At 56.3% G+C, this 18,840-nt stretch overlaps 7 protein-coding genes across 7 annotated transcripts; 3 read left to right on the top strand and 4 right to left on the bottom strand.

Moving 5' to 3' along the window:
• Positions 1–1,793: 1,793 nt before the first annotated feature.
• ColSpa_08768 (SRP-independent targeting protein 2) lies at positions 1,794–3,299 on the bottom strand (the record flags this gene model as incomplete). Its single annotated transcript, XM_049274980.1, has 2 exons — positions 1,794–2,136; positions 2,404–3,299. The coding sequence occupies 2 exons, from the start codon at positions 3,297–3,299 to the stop codon at positions 1,794–1,796; spliced, it is 1,239 nt and encodes a 412-aa protein (XP_049130937.1).
• Positions 3,300–5,417: 2,118 nt separating this feature from the next.
• On the bottom strand, positions 5,418–7,816 carry ColSpa_08767 (ATPase family gene 2 protein; the record flags this gene model as incomplete). The annotated part of the gene is made up of 2 exons (XM_049274979.1): positions 5,418–7,267; positions 7,360–7,816. 2 exons carry the CDS (start codon positions 7,814–7,816, stop codon positions 5,418–5,420), a joined length of 2,307 nt encoding a protein of 768 aa, XP_049130936.1.
• A 909-nt stretch (positions 7,817–8,725) lies between these two features.
• ColSpa_08766 (uncharacterized protein) lies at positions 8,726–10,282 on the top strand (the record flags this gene model as incomplete). The annotated part of the gene is made up of 1 exon (XM_049274978.1): positions 8,726–10,282. The coding sequence occupies one exon, from the start codon at positions 8,726–8,728 to the stop codon at positions 10,280–10,282; it is 1,557 nt and encodes a 518-aa protein (XP_049130935.1).
• A 706-nt stretch (positions 10,283–10,988) lies between these two features.
• Positions 10,989–11,891, bottom strand: ColSpa_08765 (Ras-related protein Rab6; the record flags this gene model as incomplete). The annotated part of the gene is made up of 3 exons (XM_049274977.1): positions 10,989–11,299; positions 11,424–11,691; positions 11,862–11,891. The coding sequence occupies 3 exons, from the start codon at positions 11,889–11,891 to the stop codon at positions 10,989–10,991; spliced, it is 609 nt and encodes a 202-aa protein (XP_049130934.1).
• Positions 11,892–13,293: 1,402 nt separating this feature from the next.
• On the bottom strand, positions 13,294–15,399 carry ColSpa_08764 (nuclear control of ATPase protein 2; the record flags this gene model as incomplete). The annotated part of the gene is made up of 2 exons (XM_049274976.1): positions 13,294–15,286; positions 15,383–15,399. 2 exons carry the CDS (start codon positions 15,397–15,399, stop codon positions 13,294–13,296), a joined length of 2,010 nt encoding a protein of 669 aa, XP_049130933.1.
• Positions 15,400–17,539: 2,140 nt separating this feature from the next.
• On the top strand, positions 17,540–18,078 carry ColSpa_08763 (methylsterol monooxygenase; the record flags this gene model as incomplete). Its single annotated transcript, XM_049274975.1, has 3 exons — positions 17,540–17,553; positions 17,644–17,755; positions 17,821–18,078. The coding sequence occupies 3 exons, from the start codon at positions 17,540–17,542 to the stop codon at positions 18,076–18,078; spliced, it is 384 nt and encodes a 127-aa protein (XP_049130932.1).
• A 337-nt stretch (positions 18,079–18,415) lies between these two features.
• ColSpa_08762 (methylsterol monooxygenase) lies at positions 18,416–18,676 on the top strand (the record flags this gene model as incomplete). The annotated part of the gene is made up of 1 exon (XM_049274974.1): positions 18,416–18,676. One exon carries the CDS (start codon positions 18,416–18,418, stop codon positions 18,674–18,676), a length of 261 nt encoding a protein of 86 aa, XP_049130931.1.
• Between the last annotated feature and the right edge of the window lie 164 nt (positions 18,677–18,840).

The raw sequence follows: 18,840 nt of genomic DNA, 5'->3' as shown, positions 1-18,840 counted from the left end.
AGGAAAAGATGATGAGTCGAAAGTACTCCAAGGGTCAAAGTCGGCGCTTCCCATAAAGCGACTGGAGGTATCTTAACCCCCGAATTCTCGGACGTTTACCAAGGTGAATTCAGAAGCAGAGTTCCGGTATTACAGAGTAAAGCCAAATGTCCGCTCGGACTTTTTCTACGGCGTTTATAATAGAAACAGGCAGTCTTAAACTGCTTGTTTTATCCCCAAGAGTTAGTCCTACCCCATCTCTCTATCATACAGAACATTCCTAGACCAGTTCTTCAGTGTTCTCACAGGAAACTTTGTAAGCGCCTGCGCTAGTGGGAAGGCTTCTATACCAGCTCGCGTCGATACTCAGCGTGACATAGCAATTACCAGATGTCAAGCAAGCTTTCTAGTGTGACGTTGACAGCGCCGGCGGCTGGATGAGCAACCCAGACTGCTGGGAAGCAGAATATATACCCCACAAACGCACAAACTTCCGATAGAGAAAACAACATCCGAACTCCTGCTAGACATATTGTCCGTAAACCACATCTTACTAACAGTGCGTGACCTTTTGATATGACATCTGGAATTCAGCACCCATTTGAACCTGTTCCGAGGATCCCGTCGTCCTTTTCTGGAGAAAATTCTGTTATTGGCTTCTGCGACGGCGGATTGCTAGTGTGTAACCATGGTGATGGCGCAAGCGATTGTTGGCACCATTTCTGATTCTTGGAGCCCGAAGACTAAACGACTCTGGTTTGCATTTGACCTATAGTTTTTCAAGGAAGTAGCAGCAAAAAGTCTCGACTGTAGGGTCGTTCTAGCATAGGGCAAGCCTCAACCTCATCGGGCTATTTAGGAACAAAATGGCGGAAACACCCAGACTGTAAATGTCAGCCTAGCTGATGAAAGGCCGGTTTTAAATACTGTGATTTACGCTGCCGAGGCGTTCTATACCGCCTCTTGTATTTTCCTTGTCTTATTAGCTAGAGCACATACCTTGATAGCTATGTCTGAACTTTGCTTCTTGATTGACTCCTGCGACCATTGACAAGCTGCTTGTAGTATGTTGGTACCTTTGTCGCCATCAAAACCGTCTCTCTGTGCACGCGGACGACGCATCTTGCTCTTGTTGTAAACCGTCCGCGTTTAGTTGTGAAAGTACCTTATAGTCCTGTCTCGGAAGAGAAAAGTGCAAAAGTATTAGGAAGAACAGACTTGGGCATACAGTTCCATTTTCACACGCACACCAAGCGTCCCATCTGTCCAACCACATTTCAATGGCGGAAGCAAAAGGCGTTGGCAGACCTATACTAAGACATCACACAGCCCTAGTCATTGTGACTGGCCCCAAGATAAAGTATGCCCCCCGTCGAAGCCAACCCGTCCGAGAAACACGATGACAACGCATGTCCTGGACGACCAAAAGACTCAAAAGACCTATGGCCTTGTATACTGGGTTGCTTCTAGGTCTTGGGCATTGGCAAGGAAAGGCATGCATAGGTCCGCAGAAGACCTTGATAGTGCTCACAATGAGCTCAAGTTATCATTGAAATTCCTCGAACAGATTAATATTAGAATATGGCCTGATACACCTGTATCTACACCTAGTGATCCAATGATCCGCTTCCGTCCCAAACATGGTTTGTCGTATGTGTAAGTGTGTATATATACAGCCCGGACATCCTCCTGACAGAGGACCCGGGAAGGGAAATTCAAACCCCTTTTTTCTCGTCGTCGGTTCATCACTCATTCTGCCAACGCCTCTTTGCCCATGTTTAATAACCCCCTTTACAATAATCTAGCACATATTTCTAGTTCAGCTCACGCCACATGACGGGCAGGAACACGACACTCGCTCTCCAGAGAATCAGAATGCCGTCTATGAGCGCCAGCGGCGCCTTGAGGAAGCCAAAGATGCTGCCGCTCATGAGGTCGAGGGCGTTGAGCCAGATGGCGAGGAAGGCGACGCTGAAGAAGTGGTACGCGAGCTTGGACGGCTGGTGCAGCAGTCCACCCATGAGGGCCATGGGCTCCGAGGCGTGGCCGCGCTGGAAGTACTGGAAGCAACCCATCTGTAGGGCACGCAGCTGGCGGTCGTTGGCGGCAAACAGAGCATAGAGAGCCATGGCCAGCACGTTGATAATGGACGTCAGGCTCTTACGGCGCCAGTGGAACTCGCGGAGCACGTCCTTGATGGCCACGGGGTCGGCGAGGTCGGCGACACGCGAAGGATGTAGCAGGTCAGAGAGGATGACGCAGTCGTTGAAGGCAACAGTCATGCCACCGCCCGTCAGGGGATGACGCATGTTGAGGGCATCACCGAGCAAGAGCATGCCGTTTGCCGTCTGGCGCGATGGAGGGAGGTACGAGTTGGGCATGGAGGGCGGGATCTTGCCGTCGGCGAGGGCGGCCTCGAAGCACGGCCGCATCTGAGGCGGCAATGTCGGCATGACGACGTTCTTGATGTAGCCGCGGACACCGCCGGCGGCTGGCGACGCCTCGGGGATGTTGGCGGGGACGTCGATGAGCGCACGGGTTTCGTGCGTACCAATCTGGTACATGAGGACGGGGAAAGCCTTGCCGATAACGACATGGCCGTAGCCGGGCGAGGGCATAGGAGCGTCGATGAGCTCAAGGGCATAGAACTTGGACTTGACCACGGGGGCCTGGGCAATGTGCTCCTTGCGGAACTTGGAGGCGTAGCCGTCGGCAATGATGGTCAGCTGGCCAAAGAAATAGTCTTCCTTCTTCTCGCCCGTCGCGGCGTCCTTGGTGTTGGACCTGACGCCGAGAACCGTGTTTTGGTCGTCGCCGCGTATCGTCGCCGTCACCTCGGTCTCGAAGATTGTAATGTTCTCCTGCTTCTGGCAAGCCTTGCGGAGGTTCATGATGAAGCGGCCATGGTGGAAACACCGGCCCTCCTTCTGTTTCGCGCTCGAGGACGTCGTTTCGGTGTTGGAGGAGGCGTGGATCATGCGGCCGTTCTCGTCAAAGGAGGGGTAGGGGATATCGACTCCCTCGCCGTGGAAGCTGACCTTGTAGCCGTAGCAGGGCACAGCGTCGATGCCCTCGAGGGCGTCGGCCAGTCCCAATTGACGCAGCGCGACGATACCGCCGGGCTGCAGAAGCTCGCCGACAATACGATTCGGCTCCTTCATCCATCTCTCGAGGAGGATAACGCTTCTTCCCTGCTGGGCCAAGGCATAAGCAATGGCGCAGCCAAAGACGCCGGCGCCGACGACGACTACATCGGCCTCGTGGTACTTGCTGCGACGCTCGCGCCGAGCGTCGGCGGCGGCTGTCGGGCTTTCAATCATTTCAAGTTGATTTGGAGGGGTCGTCTGGTTGGATTTGGGTTGCTGTTGAAGCGAGGGGTGGCGGGGGCGTCTTGGTCTGTCGTCGGACGAGGTAGGGGACGGCTTGTGCAGAGGAAGCTTGAGTACTTGGTTGTTGCACAATGTCGCCGTTGGAGCCCTGGAAGTGACCGTTAAGATTGCGCTCGGGGTCGTTTGGGGGGGGGGGGGACGTTTGGTTTTGGACGGGCGGAGGGAGAGAGGGGACAGGAGGATGTGAGACCAGTCGCCGTTGTTAGTTTTTAAGAAAGACGGGTGGTAAAGAGTGGGAGAGGGATGGGTGGTTAATTAGGCGGTTAGACTTGTCGTTCGTCCCGCCTTGAACGATGCACATTAGTGTTGTAGTGGCAGATCAATCGGAAAAAGAAGCGTGATGAGTGGACTTTTTGGTTTGCAAGGCCCCCTGCACCGTGGACGACTTCACCAGGGGTAACTGCTTCTTTGGGTGTTTCTTCGCACCTGACAGACGGGACCCAGGAAACTAGCTACAGTAGGTCTCAATTCCTCTGTCAGTTCTTAAGAGTAACGTACAGTTAGGCCATTCGATAAGCGCATCTCCCCCTGGGAAACGACAGAAAACCAGGCGAGGAACGTCTTGTTCGGGCGGCGCATCAAGCCTCCCAGAGGATCCAGAAAATTACAGAAGGCGATCTCAACGATAAGTCGTCCCATAGCGGCTCCCGCCGTCACAATCGAGCCAATTGCCACGCTCCAATCGGTGCCCACACACCGCCCATTTCACGTGTCGAACGACAGTCATGCGTAATGGATTTCTGGAATTCTGCTCGGCCTAAACATCAGGCATTTTGGGGTCCACCCCTGGCATCACGTCCCTGACATTCTTTTTCTTTCTTGACAGGCACGATATTGGACCCCCAGATCTATTCTGCGTCCTGTGAGTAGCTATTCGTTCTTTGCGGAACGCCCAGCCCGGTCGGGGGTTGGGTGCTAGTGCAAGCTCGACTCGAATCAAGCAGTACCTGAGGGAGCTGACGCGCCCCTCCTCCAAGCTAGGTACACCAGCAACGTCTCAGCCACTCAGACGGGCCGGGATCACACCTAGTTACCTCTTGGAAAACCCCCTTTTGTTGTAGCTGTCACCAGATGTTGGCCAAGATGATCCATTCAGAAAGGTGGATTTAGGAGACTTGTACAGAAAGGGCCACCACGGCACCACTTTTTAATGCGCCGGTCGCCAATCACAACTTTGGTCCAGTGTTTCTCTAGAGAGAGTTGCACCACCAACAACGAAAGTCTCGTTCTACGTGGGGCTAGGGACTTCAGTTAAGTCGAGGGATCGCAACATGTGAAAGTAATCTCGCACTCTGCCTGCCCCATTACAAGTCTTGGTCGGAATCCCGTAACTGCCCGATGTTCAACCACAACTCACATCAGACCACATACCGTTTCTGGATGTAATCGGAGCCTAGTCGACCTGGTGTTAAGGGTACCAGACAACGCAGGCCTTGATGCTCTTCAGACCCTGTATGCGTTGTCAGCTTTGATCTTTTGCCTGGTCCAGGCCATAACGTCTTCAAGCAAAGGCTCGGGTCTGCCGGTGGAGCTGTTAGCTCGGGCGAGCTTCCTGTGTCACAGGGGTCTCCGTCAACAAAAGGACTTCCCCACCGCGAGAAAGTTGCAAATGTAGAAGCTGTTCAGGAAACTCGGCACCGAGGTATATGGAGACATTTTGGGGCGCAGGCTTTCTATGTTTGGGACTGGGCGGCCTCATCGTCTCCTGTCCAAGGTTTTTTGAAAGCATCGTAATTGTCCGCTTGGTGACTACCTCTAGATATTAGAAGCCGTTTACTACTTCCTTGGGTGTAAGACACCCGGGCTGGGGTTCTCAGTCGACAAGTGATTCCTATCGATGGGAACCTTTATGCGTGGATAGCCACGACGGACGACTACATGCGGATGTCGCGAATATCAAAGGTAGTTAAAGCGTAGTTCCCATGTTTAGTCAATAGGTTCTCCTAGCATGTGTCCAGTCACACGGGTACCCCTGAATACCCTGAAATAACCACCAGACAATCACGAGGAAGACTGAAAGACGAGAATCATGAACAATCAATAGGCATTCTATTTCTGGTTCTGGTGCTTCATGAACTGCTTCGACCACTTGTCGTACCCGTCGAGCATCTGCTGCGTAATGCCCTTGGGCACAGACTTGATGGCCTCCACAATGTCTTCCATGCACACCTGCACCTGATCCTGTCCCGTCTCGCCGCCGTCTAGCCTGGCACCGGCTGTCTTGTTCAGCGTCTTGTTCAACGCCGGCTCCGTCGCGACGTTGACGATCTGCTTGATTTCAGCGCCCGAGAAGCCCTCGGACAACCGCGAGAGTTCCGCCACGTCGACATCCGGCGCGAGCGGGAGCCTACGCAGGTACAGGTTGAAGACGGCCTCTCTGCCGGCGGCGTCCGGCGGTCCCACGTACACGATGCGGTCGAAACGACCCGGACGAAGGAGAGCAGGATCCATGGCCTCCGGGCGGTTCGTCGCCGCGAGAATCAGTACCCCGGACAGCGCTTCGAAGCCGTCCATCTCGGTGAGCAGCGTCGTGAGCATGTTGACGGACCCCTGGCTCTTGGCGGCGGCGCCGTTGCCCGCGCGCTGGCCGCCGATGGAGTCGATCTCGTCGAAAAAGATGATGCTGGGGCTCGCGGCGCGGGCGCGCTCGAAGAGCTGACGCACCGCGCGCTCCGACTCACCCACGTACATGTTGAGCAGCTCGGCGCCCTTGACGGCGAAGAAGTTGAAACCCGACTCGGTCGCCATGGCCTGCGCGGACAGCGTCTTTGAGCAACCCGGTGGGCCGTAGAGGAGGAGACCCTTGGGAGGCGTCAGGATGAGCTTCTGGACGGTGGGGTCGTTGGTTGTCGTGAGGGTGATCATGTTTCGCAGGGCGTTCTTGAGACTCTCCTGACCGCCGACGTCTTGCCAGTGGATCGTGGGTGGTTTGAGGTTCACGTCGTGCATGGCCGTTGGTCTTGTGGAGCGCAGTGCCTGCTCCAGGTCCTCTCGCGAGAGGTACGGCGTTCCCAATGCCTCTTCGTCGTAGCCGGTCTCGTCTGGGTCTAGCCGCTCTGCTGAGATTATCATTGCGTTCTCGATGAGTCTATCCAGGTCACTTGCGTTGAATGCGTGTGTCTGCTGTGATAGCTTGGCCAGCATGACGTCCTTGACCTCTGGTTGGATAGGGATGTCGAGTGACTTGAGGATCTCTAGTCGGCCCTCGGCGTTTGGTATGGAAAGGGGGATGTTTCGTTCGAATCTCGTCCTCTTCTGCAACTCAGGGGGCACGTCGGTCATGTAGTCCAGACAAGTGGCGACAACAACAACCTTGGGCAGGGTGCCGTTGTTTAGGGCATCCTCGGCCAGCTGATCGAGTTGCTGCCCCAATCTCTGGATGATGGCCGTAGAGTTCGCCCTGTCCTTTCCAATCAAAGCCTGCAGACCATCAATGAGAATAATGCTGGGCTGCATCGTCCGCGCTTGCTTGAAGACTTCCTCGACAGTGGACGACTTGTCATTCTCCTCAATCCGGAAGACCCTGCCCCAGCCCGTGGCCGCTATCCGGTTCAGGATGTACGACTTGCCGGTGCCCCGGCCACCGTGGATGACGATGCCGCACGATTTTTGCTGGCCCTTGTAGACGAAGTTGGTATTGAAGCCGCGGAGAAAGCTCCTCAGTTTCTTCTCTTCAGCGTGCAAGCCTGGGATGTCCGAAACAACAAGCCGCGTCACGTCCCGGACGACCTCCTGAACGGGCTTCTCCTCTTCGCTGGAAACGATGCTAGGTACTGTTGTTACGGCATAGCGCGCGACATTGTCGGTTTGACCGTCGACGGTCGTGATTCTAAAGATCTGCTTCGCTCCAGGGGCCACACACTCGAACTTCATGCCGGGGAACACATGCTCGGCGCGTCCTGGACGATGTCAGCATTATTTAGAATGAACACCAGCGTGATGAATGTCACAAATATGCAAAATGAACTGGTATAGACTTGGTAGTACTGACCGAGATAGAAGCGAATTACCCCAATCCACGCGCCCTCCCACGCAGCAATCTCGGCCTTTTCTCTCTCCGACGTAGTCACAGGCAAAATACTCACTGCCTCTGCGTCCGGGACGGCGGACTTTTCACACATGGTGATGGTGATCTGGTCGCCCAGCTCGAACCCGCAGGCCTCGCGGTACGCCTCGCTCATGAGGATGATGTTGGGGCTGATGTTCTTGTCAGACAGGGTCCAGAGCGCCGCCTCGCGGTGCAGCGGCTCCGTCGTTGCGGACTTTGTCGCATCTTGAGCGACGGTCCTCGTCACGACGCAGCGGCGGCCGTTGTCGACACTGCCCGTGAGCTGAATAAGAGAGTCCCGGTTCACATAGATACGGGATGCGCCCTTTAGCGTCGACTTTTCGAGCGTCTTGTCGAAGGGCGCGAGGGGGCGGACCTTGCCGTCGATGGTCTTGGCCATCTTTTCTTACGCCGCAAGGGCTGCTAATATCGTTGTCGTCTTCGTCTTCGTCGTTGTCGGCTCTTTCGTGAGTATCTCACTGAATACTCGATGAGAGGCCGTGCAGGGCCCTGTCTACCGCGACCCGAGGAATGGGACAGAAAATGTACTTCGGACTGAAATAGGGAAAGCAAGTAATTGTGTCTGGATCCTCAGTTCTTCATCCCTTTGCCGTACGGATCGAGTTTATTCAGATGTTGTTACTCTTCAGCACCCGTCGTTGCCCACATGAGTTGCTGTTTCTTGCTAATGGTGTAGGGCCAGACCGGGTATGACATGAAGAAAACCCTGCTGTAAGAGAACTGGGAACGATGAGTTTTCTATAGGCAAGCACAGGAACCGCAACGACCGTCTTACGTGAATTGACCGTCCTCAGAGACGTGGTTTCAATAGACAAACACACAGTCTATGCAAGAAGTTTTTTTAACTATTTTATCCCTAACCTTGTGGTTGGAAATACTGTCCGAAGTGAACCAACCAATACTCATCGACTCGTGTAAGTGCCCGCTCATCCAACGAAGGGACCTGTGAAAAATTCAAAGTCCCCTAACAATTTTCTTTCCAGAACCGGCCCCACTCCAGCTCAGGTACGGGGGTACTTCCCTGCAAGTGCCCAACGTCGCATCGCCGGGCCGGCCAACGAAGAAAGCCCGTCAAGCCCAGCTCCGAGTTCGTTCGTTGCGTATCCTTTATTTGACGATAAACTTTCCCACCTTCACCAAGCTCTACGACGACAAGTCAACTCCCCTTCGAGGAGTCACACTCGACGCGCCGCCCGCCCACCGCGAAAATAGCATTCCCCCCTCGGGCCCCATGCAATGGGCTGACTTCCGAGGGCTGAGCAGCTCGACACGAAGAGGAGTTGCCCGGATGACCACGACCGCCGCCCGACAACGGCTCCCGCTGTTGCTTCTGCCCCGCGCGCCCCCATCGACGCCGCGATGGCGCGGTAGATCTCACGCCGGCGGGATGCGGTCCTTCTCCGCCGGAGCCCAGCGTGCCGCAGAGGACCAGGGGACCAAGAAGCCCTCGCGGAAACAGCAACGGCCGAAACTACCCTCTCTGTTCGAGGAGCTCTTCCCCGACGAGGACCTCTCTGCGCCGCACCGGGGAAATGGCCAGCACCATTGGGATGCCCCGAACACATCAGACAAGGACGAGGGGGGCGGGAAAGTCAAGGTCCGCTTCCTGACGTCTACAGACCCTGGGAAATCGGACTCGGCAGAGTACAAGCAGAATTCGAAGCATGCCGAGCGCGAGGCGCCCGCCAGCATTGCCGAGATACTCGAGTCGCGGTCGCGGGCGAAGAAGAATCGGGAGGGCGCAGCAGATGGAGAAAGTCCCTCAATCTTCAACGAGCTCTTCTCGAACCCAGACCCGGGAGCAGGACGCCGACAGGCCGACGAGCACCTGTCCGAGGACCGGTACGTCAACCACGACGACCTCCAATCCTGGCTCGACTCTCTCCCCAAGGGCGACACTGGCGCCGCCGACGGTGACGCCGCCACCACAACAACATCCTCCTCGACCTCTTCCCCGGGACTGGCAGACCGCGCCGCCATGCTCGTCCTCTCCAACGCCAGCCCGAACCTCCTGGAGAGCGACTTCTACCGCATCGGCCCCCAGGGCCACCACCTCGACGGTTGGTCCTCCTCCATCCGCAAGGTGATGCAGGCATACGACTACAGCACCCTCGAGCCCATGGACCGCTACTTCATCCTCTTCGACTCGTACGCCGCCGCCGCGTCCTACCAGAAGGAGGCCCAGCGCCGCCACGCCGCAGTCCGCCGCTCCCTCATATCCCCCGCGGCCCCTCTCACCTCGTCTTCCTCCGCCCCGGCCTCTGGCACCGACGCAGGCGGCTCGGCCCCCTCCATCTTCACCCTCGCGCCCCCGTCCAGGGCCCCCCTGAGCCTGCACCTCTACAAGCTCGACCGCGCCACCGAGGCCCGCCTCAACACCTTCAGCATCCAGGGCCTGCTGAGCATGACGCCCGAGCCCCCCCCGCGCGCAAACTGCCACGTCATCCTCTCCGTCGACGGCGGCACCGTCGATCAGCGCATGCTGACCTACTGGTTCCGCCGCGACGCGCGCGAGCGGAACCTGGGCTGGCCGGTGCAGCACATGCGCCCTTACTTCACGCCCAAGGTCGACCGCCGGACCGTCACGCCGGGCGAGAGCCCAGAGGCCGACGAGTCCGAGTGGAGGGACGACGACGGCGGCGACGACGACGCGCCGCCGCCGTTGGTGGGCGCCGAGGGGCAGCAGAAGGGCGGCGGGCCCGACGAAAACGCCATGTCGGCTCGCTTCGTGCTGTCATTCCCGGATGTACACGAGGCGAGACGTTTCGTCCGCGCGTGGCACCGGCGCGAGTTTGTCTTATCAAACGGCTCGACCGTGGTGCTGAACACCCACGTTGTATGGTGATCCAATGAGGCGGTCTTATGCTTTTGTCCATACTGTACTATAGTGATTGATTTGCCGGGCGCGCCACGTGGACCGGCTTCCTTGTCCCAGCATGTGTAGGAATACTTAGAAGGATACCCCATTGGTCCTGGGACGTTGGCAAAAGCGTCACAATGAATCTGGGACGAAGTTGGATAAAAAAAAGGATGTATTATAAAACCCAAAAATAAAACCCGAAACTCCAGACCAGATATTTGCTCTCTAGGGGATGAAAGGCGTTATCGGCAAGAAACCACATGACAATGACCACACAGTTCTCTCTTCCCGTAAGGGGGCCAAAATGTAAGTAGGTAGGTCGGTGAGCACCACCACGTGTACCTTTCTCTCCCAGCCCGGCCGACCGGCCTACCGCGAAGCCACCAAACTTGTGAGTTTCCCTCTTCCCGGCCCGTTCTCTCACCGGAATACCCGGGATTGCTCCGTTGGTTCCCCTAGTCATTTCTTCCTCTCCCCGACTTCATCTCTCTCTGGCGGCCAGGGCCGCTGTAAGCCCCATGATGGCGGAAGCCCTCCTTTCTTTGCACGTCTTCTGCCACTTTCGTTGAAAAGCGCTGTGTCCCCGGCGGCAGCGCAGAATCGACCAAAAAACACATTCAAGTCTTGCTCTCTCTCTCTCTCTCTCTTGAAAAACAGCGCAAAAAATCCAGCGTCTCCTCCTTGTCCTTCTTTAACAGCACTTTCCACCGGCCCCACCCTGCTCACCGACGTTGACGCCCGAGGCAGCGGGCTGTTCGTTCTTCTGGTTGTCGATTAGGCGCTTCTTGATGTCGGCGGCGAGGGAGTAGAAAGCCTTGTCGATGTTGATGTTGCTCTTGGCAGAGACCTCGAGGAAGGGGATGCCGAGCTCATCAGCGAGCTGCTGGCCGCGCTCGGTGGAGACGACACGCTTCTCCTCCCAGTCGCACTTGTTGCCGATGAGGATCTTGTTGACGCCCTCGGTGGCGTGTTGCTCGACGTTGGCGAACCAGGTGCGGATGTCTGTGTTGGGAGGGATTTGTTAGCCTTCATCACATGTTCGTAAGGGGTCTGTTCTGGTGGTCGCAGCATTTGGCCGAGTCGAGGTGATAAGGCCGTGCAACCGCGTACACAAGGGAAGACGTACTGTTGAAAGACCGCTCGTCGGTGACGTCGTAGACGAGGAGGATACCCATGGCGCCGCGGTAGTAGGCAGTGGTGATGGTGCGGAAGCGCTCCTGGCCAGCGGTATCCCAGATCTGAAGCTTGACACGCTTGCCGTCCAACTCAATGGTACGGATCTTGAAGTCGATGCCGATGGTCGTGATGAATGACGGCGTGAACGAGTCTTCGCTGAAGCGCAACAGGCAGCAGGACTTGCCTACGCCCGAGTCGCCGATCAGCAGCAGCTTGATCTGGAGTGCTTGTCAGCCACATGTGAACACGATGTCATGTTCATTTTGCCGGTGCGTTTTTCGATGAGAAACGGGCCGCCCCCCAAGGAGGGACATCCAGAGAACAGGCATCACCTCAAGCAAAGGGGCGGGACGCGAGGTAGGGAGGGGCAGCGGCGTTCGACACATACAAGGAAGTCGTAATTGCGGTTGCTCGACATGTTGGCGGCGGCGGGTGGTCAGGGACTAAGAACCGAGGGGGCCGATCTTGGAAGGGAATGGCGTTGCTTCTCCGGGCGGCGACGTAGGGGGTACCGGGCGGGTTGTTGTGATCAGAATACGGGGAGTGAGGGAGAGGATTGTCGCGATGTTCGTCGTCGGATTCGGGGGGACGGGGGGGTAGGAGGGAAATCGGGTTTGGGATGTGGTAAGAAAACCGGCCTAGGTAGTTGGTCGTAGAGTAAGGTAGTAAGTAGAGGTATGCAGTCAGTTCTGGGCTGCAGGCGACCTGAGGCGAGGGACTGTGCAGTCCGCGTTACTGTGAGGAGGTACGTAGCGCAGGGTAGCGTAGCGCCCCGTCGAATCGCTTGTCTTTGGGGGGGAAAGAGTGGTGCCTGTCGTCTGGGGTAAGACACGACCCGGCCTTTTCTTGCTTGACCGACCCGACTTGAACTGACGTTTGTTGCTTACGCTGGCTGGACCTGCTGGGACAGGGCCTGAGGGATTTGGCACCGACGGTGGGTTTAGCTAGCACACCGTCCGCAACATAGTACGCTGCTAGCTCTTTTGAAGTGTGCTTTATTCTACACTCTACACTCCGTACCGTACCCAACGTCACGTTGTTTTCTGCAACGAGGCGCTTGGATCGACCATGGAGGTTTTGCTTCTTCCTTAACCTTTCGCTACCCTCCGACGCCGATCCGACGTTGCTGCGTCTCCTTAGCGAGCACCGTAGCCTGCTGTCCAGTTGACCGTCCTCGTCATGGAAACATGGGGCTGGAACTGGCTCGTTGAAAACAGCACCGTTGAACAAGCCCTTCTCATTCAGGTGTCCTGATCGCTGGCTACTTTGAAGTACACTGACTGACCCCTTGCCTCTTCGGTGTTGAACGTGCTCGGTCTCCCGCCTCTGCCAGGCTTGCGAGGAGGCTGCAAAGCCACACCCAACGTCATCGCACTGTCTCGCATCAGGGTCCAGGTCCAGAGCCGGGTCACAGGTCACACCTCACCCAAGGAGCCCGAGGTAGGCAACCCATGGTCACAAGGGACAGCCGTCGCACACCCTGCCCGTGGGGAGGTTGTCTCTCTGGCGCCCAGCCTCCTAGCCTGTTCAGGTTATCAACGACACGAGTTTAGTAATCATGTTCAATTGCGTAACAAAACGACTTTTGATTTAACCGCTGTCCCTAGTGACAAATGCCGCCTTCTAAGCTCCGGCGCCAGTTTGTGATGCTCCGTTGACAATTCGTGATGCCTCCAGTGAACGTACAGATATGGTACATGTTCCACTGAGAGGCAGTTCCCGCTGTGCGTAATAAAAGTGACCTGAATGCTGAAACCCGTAAGACCGTGTATCCATGCGAATCGTTATTGCGCCCGAGGCTCTCTATTCCCCCTTCGCCTTTACTGCAGCCACCTGGCGTAGGCCCAGCGAATGCGATCCAACGCTCTAACCTGCACCTGAATGCCCTTCAGGTTGGCCAGATCATCCAAATCCTCGAGAAACTCTCTCTGCCTGTCGCGGGGCAGCACTCTCTGCATCAGGTTGCGCAGCACGTGCACCTCGCACAGAAGAAGACCGTGGTCCTTGTATGAGAGAAGGTTGTTCTGCGATGGCGTCGCCTCCGAAAATATTCGGTCAATGTTGCGCAACACTCTGATGCTTTTTCCAGCCTTGTGGCTATGACGGGCTCCCTTGCGGGCGCCAAAGATGCCGCGAAGATACTGAACAATGCCAATCGACACGAGCACACCGGGAGTCAGGCCCACAAAGCCAAAGACCAGTTCCTGGCTCTTAAGCAACGAATCGATGCCGCTGATGGCCACCTCCAGGTCGACCTTGGTCTTCTGCACTTGGATGAGAAGAGACCGGACGAGGTCGCCCTTGATTGCGCCCACGAACGGAGTCCTCAGGTCCTTTTCGAATGCGCGGAGCACCGGCGTGACATCTCCTTCGCTGACCTTGGTTCTGATGGTGGCAATCTGAGCATCGGTGAGCGAGGAACCATCACCTGCAAAGTGAGGCTTGTCCAGGGCGAAGTCCACAACCATGCGCTCCAAGCTTTCTCGGTCGGCCTTCAGGCTGTCTCGACTCATGATGGCGATCTCGCTGCTTGAGTCGTGACGGATAGTTCCCACAATCTTGCGTGTCGGCTCAACAACCCAGTTGAACCAAAAGTCGCGCATCGTGGCGCCAATGTCCTGAACCCAGCCGAGAATCTCGGCACGTCTGTTGGCGAGAAGTCGGAGAATGGTCGTCGACGACAGCAGGGCTGCCGTCGCTGGCAGCCAGTATCGAATGAATCTTGACGGGCGGCCGTTATCGCGAACAAGCATCTGCGCCGCGGCGACATGGGTGGGGAGACCGGTATCGAGAATGTTAAGGAGGCGTCTGGCGAGAACAGAAGGCTTCTCCACGGCGTTGGCGTCCTCGATATGGATACTAAGTTCTGGATCTTCCTCAACTCCGGCGAACACCTTGTCTTCGAACTCGGCAACCCCCGACTCGAGAACCAGAGCTTCCTTGAGGACCATGTCCATTAGGGCCACGCTCCTCTCCACCACGCCTTTCCAGTCATGGCTGTTGACACCTGCCTCGCTCTTGTCGTCGTCGTCGTCTCCGCCGAATGTCAGTCCTTCATCAACAAGCACGCCGAGCCCGCTGGCTATCATGTCTCGCAGACGTTTGAGATGCGCTAGCTTTCTCCTGGCTTCCCCACGGCTAAGGGCCACTGGCGAAAGGACCTTGCGCTGGAGAGTCGTAATTGACGAGTCCCTGATGCTGTCTCGTACGATTCCATAAAATTGTCTCCATTGCTGGCTTAGGCCAGTTCTTGTTGATTCGACAAGGTCTCCTGGCGCGTGGCTGAGGTTTTGTATCCGATGCTTGCTCTCATGGTAGACATCCTTAGTCAGAGCCCAAAGACGCAAGGGCGATGTCTGGACAGTGTAGAGACTGCTATAGGTGTAAGAGCTCAAAACCTCGTCCCAGTACCACATCTCGTCACTCAGAGGAATGATCTGGTCCAGGAGAGTGTTCAAGATAATCCCATAGGTTTGCACTGTGGCTTTGCTGATGAGTAGCCATTCAATTTCGGATTGGTAGTGGCCTCGTCCAGCCCCCTGGTTCTGCTCCGCGTGGAAGTCCCATTCGGCGAGTTTTGACTGAAGCAAAAGAGCACGGATTTTCTGGGAAGGCAGCAGGGAGAGCGAGGACGAGGTGGTGGACAGAGCTCTCGCGATGTGGAGAAGCTCGTCGATTCTTGGTGACGACAAGGCGTCTACCGTAGCAGAGTTGAAAATGCCATGCTCCTCGGCAGAGAGCTCGCCATCTTCTTGGGAGAGGCTCAAGCCCAGAGGGATCCGATCCAGCTGCGCGTCTAAGCGACGGACTTGGCTATATGCAGGAAAGAGCGGATGTCAATAACTGTGTGTTTTGTTTGGGTTGACGAGAATTCAAAGGACGGGGGAAGATGGGACGGAATATACTGACTCGGCCACAACAGACATTATTGCTTCTCACTCAGAGAGCACTCCTCCTCCACATTCTTGAGTAGGACGTAAGTCTTGGAGTCGGAGCTGTGAAGATCAGAGTCGCGTGAGGTTGGATTCGACAGACAGAACCGAGTGGAAGTTTGGGTTTAGACGTCATCAGGTAAGCGAATGCCCCGGGCAACACATGGGCAAGGGCCTGGGGCCGACTACGCGGTGAAGGGTGGGAGCGGGACATACGATGACGGGTAGGTGCCTGAGGTGTCTTAGTCATCAGAGTGAGCTGGCGCCGCTGACGGAGCCAGATCGCCGGAGCGGCATCGGTACGTAGGGGTGGGCTTGACGCCAACAACAGCTCCAAAACTCATTGGTATCGAGGAACAGAGATTGGATTCCCAGCATTGCCAAATTGCATGTTCAACGAGAATAAGAGCCCCTTGAGAGAACGGAGACGACGACGAAAGGCACTGCGTGCTTTTCGACCGGCTGAGAAGATGTCAAGACTGTCGGGCATTGTGTTACTTCGATAGTGGCTTGAACCCCTGGAACGCACAGGCTCAGATACAAGATACGCATCGTGAGTTGGCACTGCAGCAGCTGCTGCTGGACGAGGGCTTCATAAGCTCCCAGATTTGCAACGGCTTAGGATCGGATATTGAAAGTATCAACGCAGCCGCCGGCTCCCAGGCGACAAGCTGACAAAGGCCGAATCCACAATTTGGACGTCCCCGAGCCATGGCTGGGTCGGATCAAGCTCAACCGCAACACGCCAGTTTGCCATGTGCCCCCATGTCCATATCCAAAGATTCCGATGGAAAAGTGGCGGCGATAATGGTCAGTTCGCCATGCTGGAGCAGCGCATAGTACTAATAGTGGATACGCCCGGGCCGTTCTGACAGGGCGGCGCGGCGGATGCGGTGGTCAGATGGATGTCATCGGCAATCGGACGTTGGCAGATACGGAAAGCTTTTGGGGCTGTCAGACGCTTAGGGATGTCACTGTCATTCATCTTCAACCTTGTAAACTTCCCCCGCTTAGCAGTCGTGGCCACTCACCAGGCACAAACCGGTAGCGTGAAGCCCAAGCCAAACAAGACATGAACAACGCGCGCCCCTCCATATTCGTATTCGTGTTGGAGTAGGGTACGTACCGCGCGTCACAGTAGCCCCAACCCAGGTTGCGCCGTCCACGCAAACTGCGAGGCGTAGCAGCGAAAAAGTCGAGGTGCGAAGTGCTTCATGCAGGGCGATAAGATAGGGCAGGCCTATCCATATCGGCCCCCTTGCGTTGCCCATCATGGGGCAAAGTATGCACATGGCCCCTTCCATGACAGCTTGATCTTGGTGGCCCTCGTTTGGCCGCTGCTTACAGCTCTGAGTTCGATGTTGACATTTACTTTACTTCGACATGGAATTAAGCTGCCGCCACTGGCAGCAACTTCCCGCTTGTGCCTTGGGAGCTTGGATCGGAGAAGACGGCAAACAACCGAGGGAAAAAGGAGCTTTGTTCCATGTTCCATGGGAACCGTGCACTCCAATCAACGCCGTTCCCTGTGATTGGCGGCGCTGGCCCAACTGGGCACAAGTTGCACACCCTTTCGCCCCCCGAAATCTCTCGGGACCTCGCACACCGCCCGACCCATCGCCAGGGCGCGCCTGCCTCTTACTGGTCGGAGTCCACCCGGAAGACGGAAGGACCCACGAACTGCATGGCCTGATGTCCAAACACGGCCTCCTATTGGCCCGACGACACCAACACGACTCCATTCCCACTCTCCAGTGGTGCACAACACAACTCTAAGGGGCGTTTTCATAGCACAATTCATTCCCACCTTCGAAGTCGCAACGAAAAATACCTTTGCGTGTTAGCTGCAGGTGCCATTTCCCTACCCCGTCAACCGAAATGATCCATGGATAAAACCTCAACAAGACCCGGTCCTAGACCCTTTGCCTCGCCGCTCGCTGTCTTTTTTCTCCCCTAACCCAAACCCGACTATTACCTCGGCGCGCATTGTCGAAGGAGAAAGTGACCGCCGTCCTTTACTTACTTCTTCTTCGCCAGTTTTGGCGTTCCCCGTCTCATCTTTCCTTCCAGCATCTGCTTGTAGCTGTGCATTTGTTGAAGCAAAAGTCGTAATACTGCGCTGCCCCCCGCCATCATGGCCGCCTTCATGTGAGTCCGCCCCAGTCCACCTGACTCCCGAAGCCCCTTTAATTGAGCGCGATCTTGAGCAATGGTCACTGATACTTTTGTTTCAAACAGCAACTCGACCGTGATCAACACGGCCTTCAACCACACCCAGCCGTACTTCAGCGTCTTTGAGGAGGTCTCCAAGTACAATGTCCAACTCAACTATTTCGAGCGCCTTTGGGCCGTATGTCAACGCCCTTCCGCGCGCCGCCCCCTCCTGCGATGCGACTAACATGTTCTCCTACGTAGGCTTGGTATCTTTGGATGCAAAACGATACCCTCGCTACCGGCATCATGAGCTTCGTCATGCACGAGACGGTCTACTTCGGCCGCAGTTTGCCCTTCATCATCTTCGACCTGATCCCCTGGTTCCACAAGTACAAGATCCAACCCGTAAGCACCGACGCGCGCTCCATAGAGTCAACACAACAACCACTAACATTCTCATTAGCAAAAAATGCCGACACTCAAGGAGCAGTGGGACTGCGCCATGGTCGTCCTTATTAGCCACTTCACCGTCGAACTGCCCCAGATCTGGCTCTTCCACCCCCTCGCCACGTGGTGTGGCATGGAGTACGGCGTCCCGTTCCCTCCGCTTTGGAAGATGGCCATGCAAATCTCCATCTTCTTCGTCATGGAGGATACCTGGCACTACTGGTTCCATCGCGCCCTGCACTACGGTCCCCTCTACAAGGCCATCCACAAGCTTCACCACTACTACTCGGCCCCCTTCGGCCTCGCCGCCGAGTACGCTTCGCCCATCGAAGTCATGCTCCTCGGCATCGGCATTGTCGGCTCGCCCATTTTCTGGGTCACCCTCACCGGTGACCTCCATCTCTTGACCATGTACGCATGGATCGTCCTCCGCCTCTTCCAGGCCATCGACGCCCACAGCGGCTACGACTTCCCCTGGAGTCTGCGCCACTTCCTCCCCTTCTGGGCCGGCGCCGACCACCATGACCTCCACCACGAGAAGTTCATCGGCAACTACGCCTCCAGCTTCCGCTGGTGGGACTACTGCCTCGACACCGAGGCCGGCCTCGAGGCCCACAGGAAGCGCCGCGAGAAGAAGCTCAAGGCCATCAAGGCTCAGAAGTCCCAGTAAATGTGCCGTGTGCCCTTCTGGCTTGGCGCCTCAAGGCGACTCGCACATTGCAAAGGCCGACGTTGGCTGCGTCGATAGAGGACAACGCGCTCATTAGCAGTGCTTTGAGTGCAGCTCTAGATACTGATTTGGGTGTCTCATGATACGATGTATAGAAGTGGTGG

The sequence above is a fragment of the Colletotrichum spaethianum genome (assembly GCF_022836535.1).
Source record: "Colletotrichum spaethianum MAFF 239500 DNA, contig24, whole genome shotgun sequence".
NCBI lineage: Eukaryota > Fungi > Ascomycota > Sordariomycetes > Glomerellales > Glomerellaceae > Colletotrichum > Colletotrichum spaethianum.
This window is presented reverse-complemented; position numbering and strand designations above follow the sequence as displayed.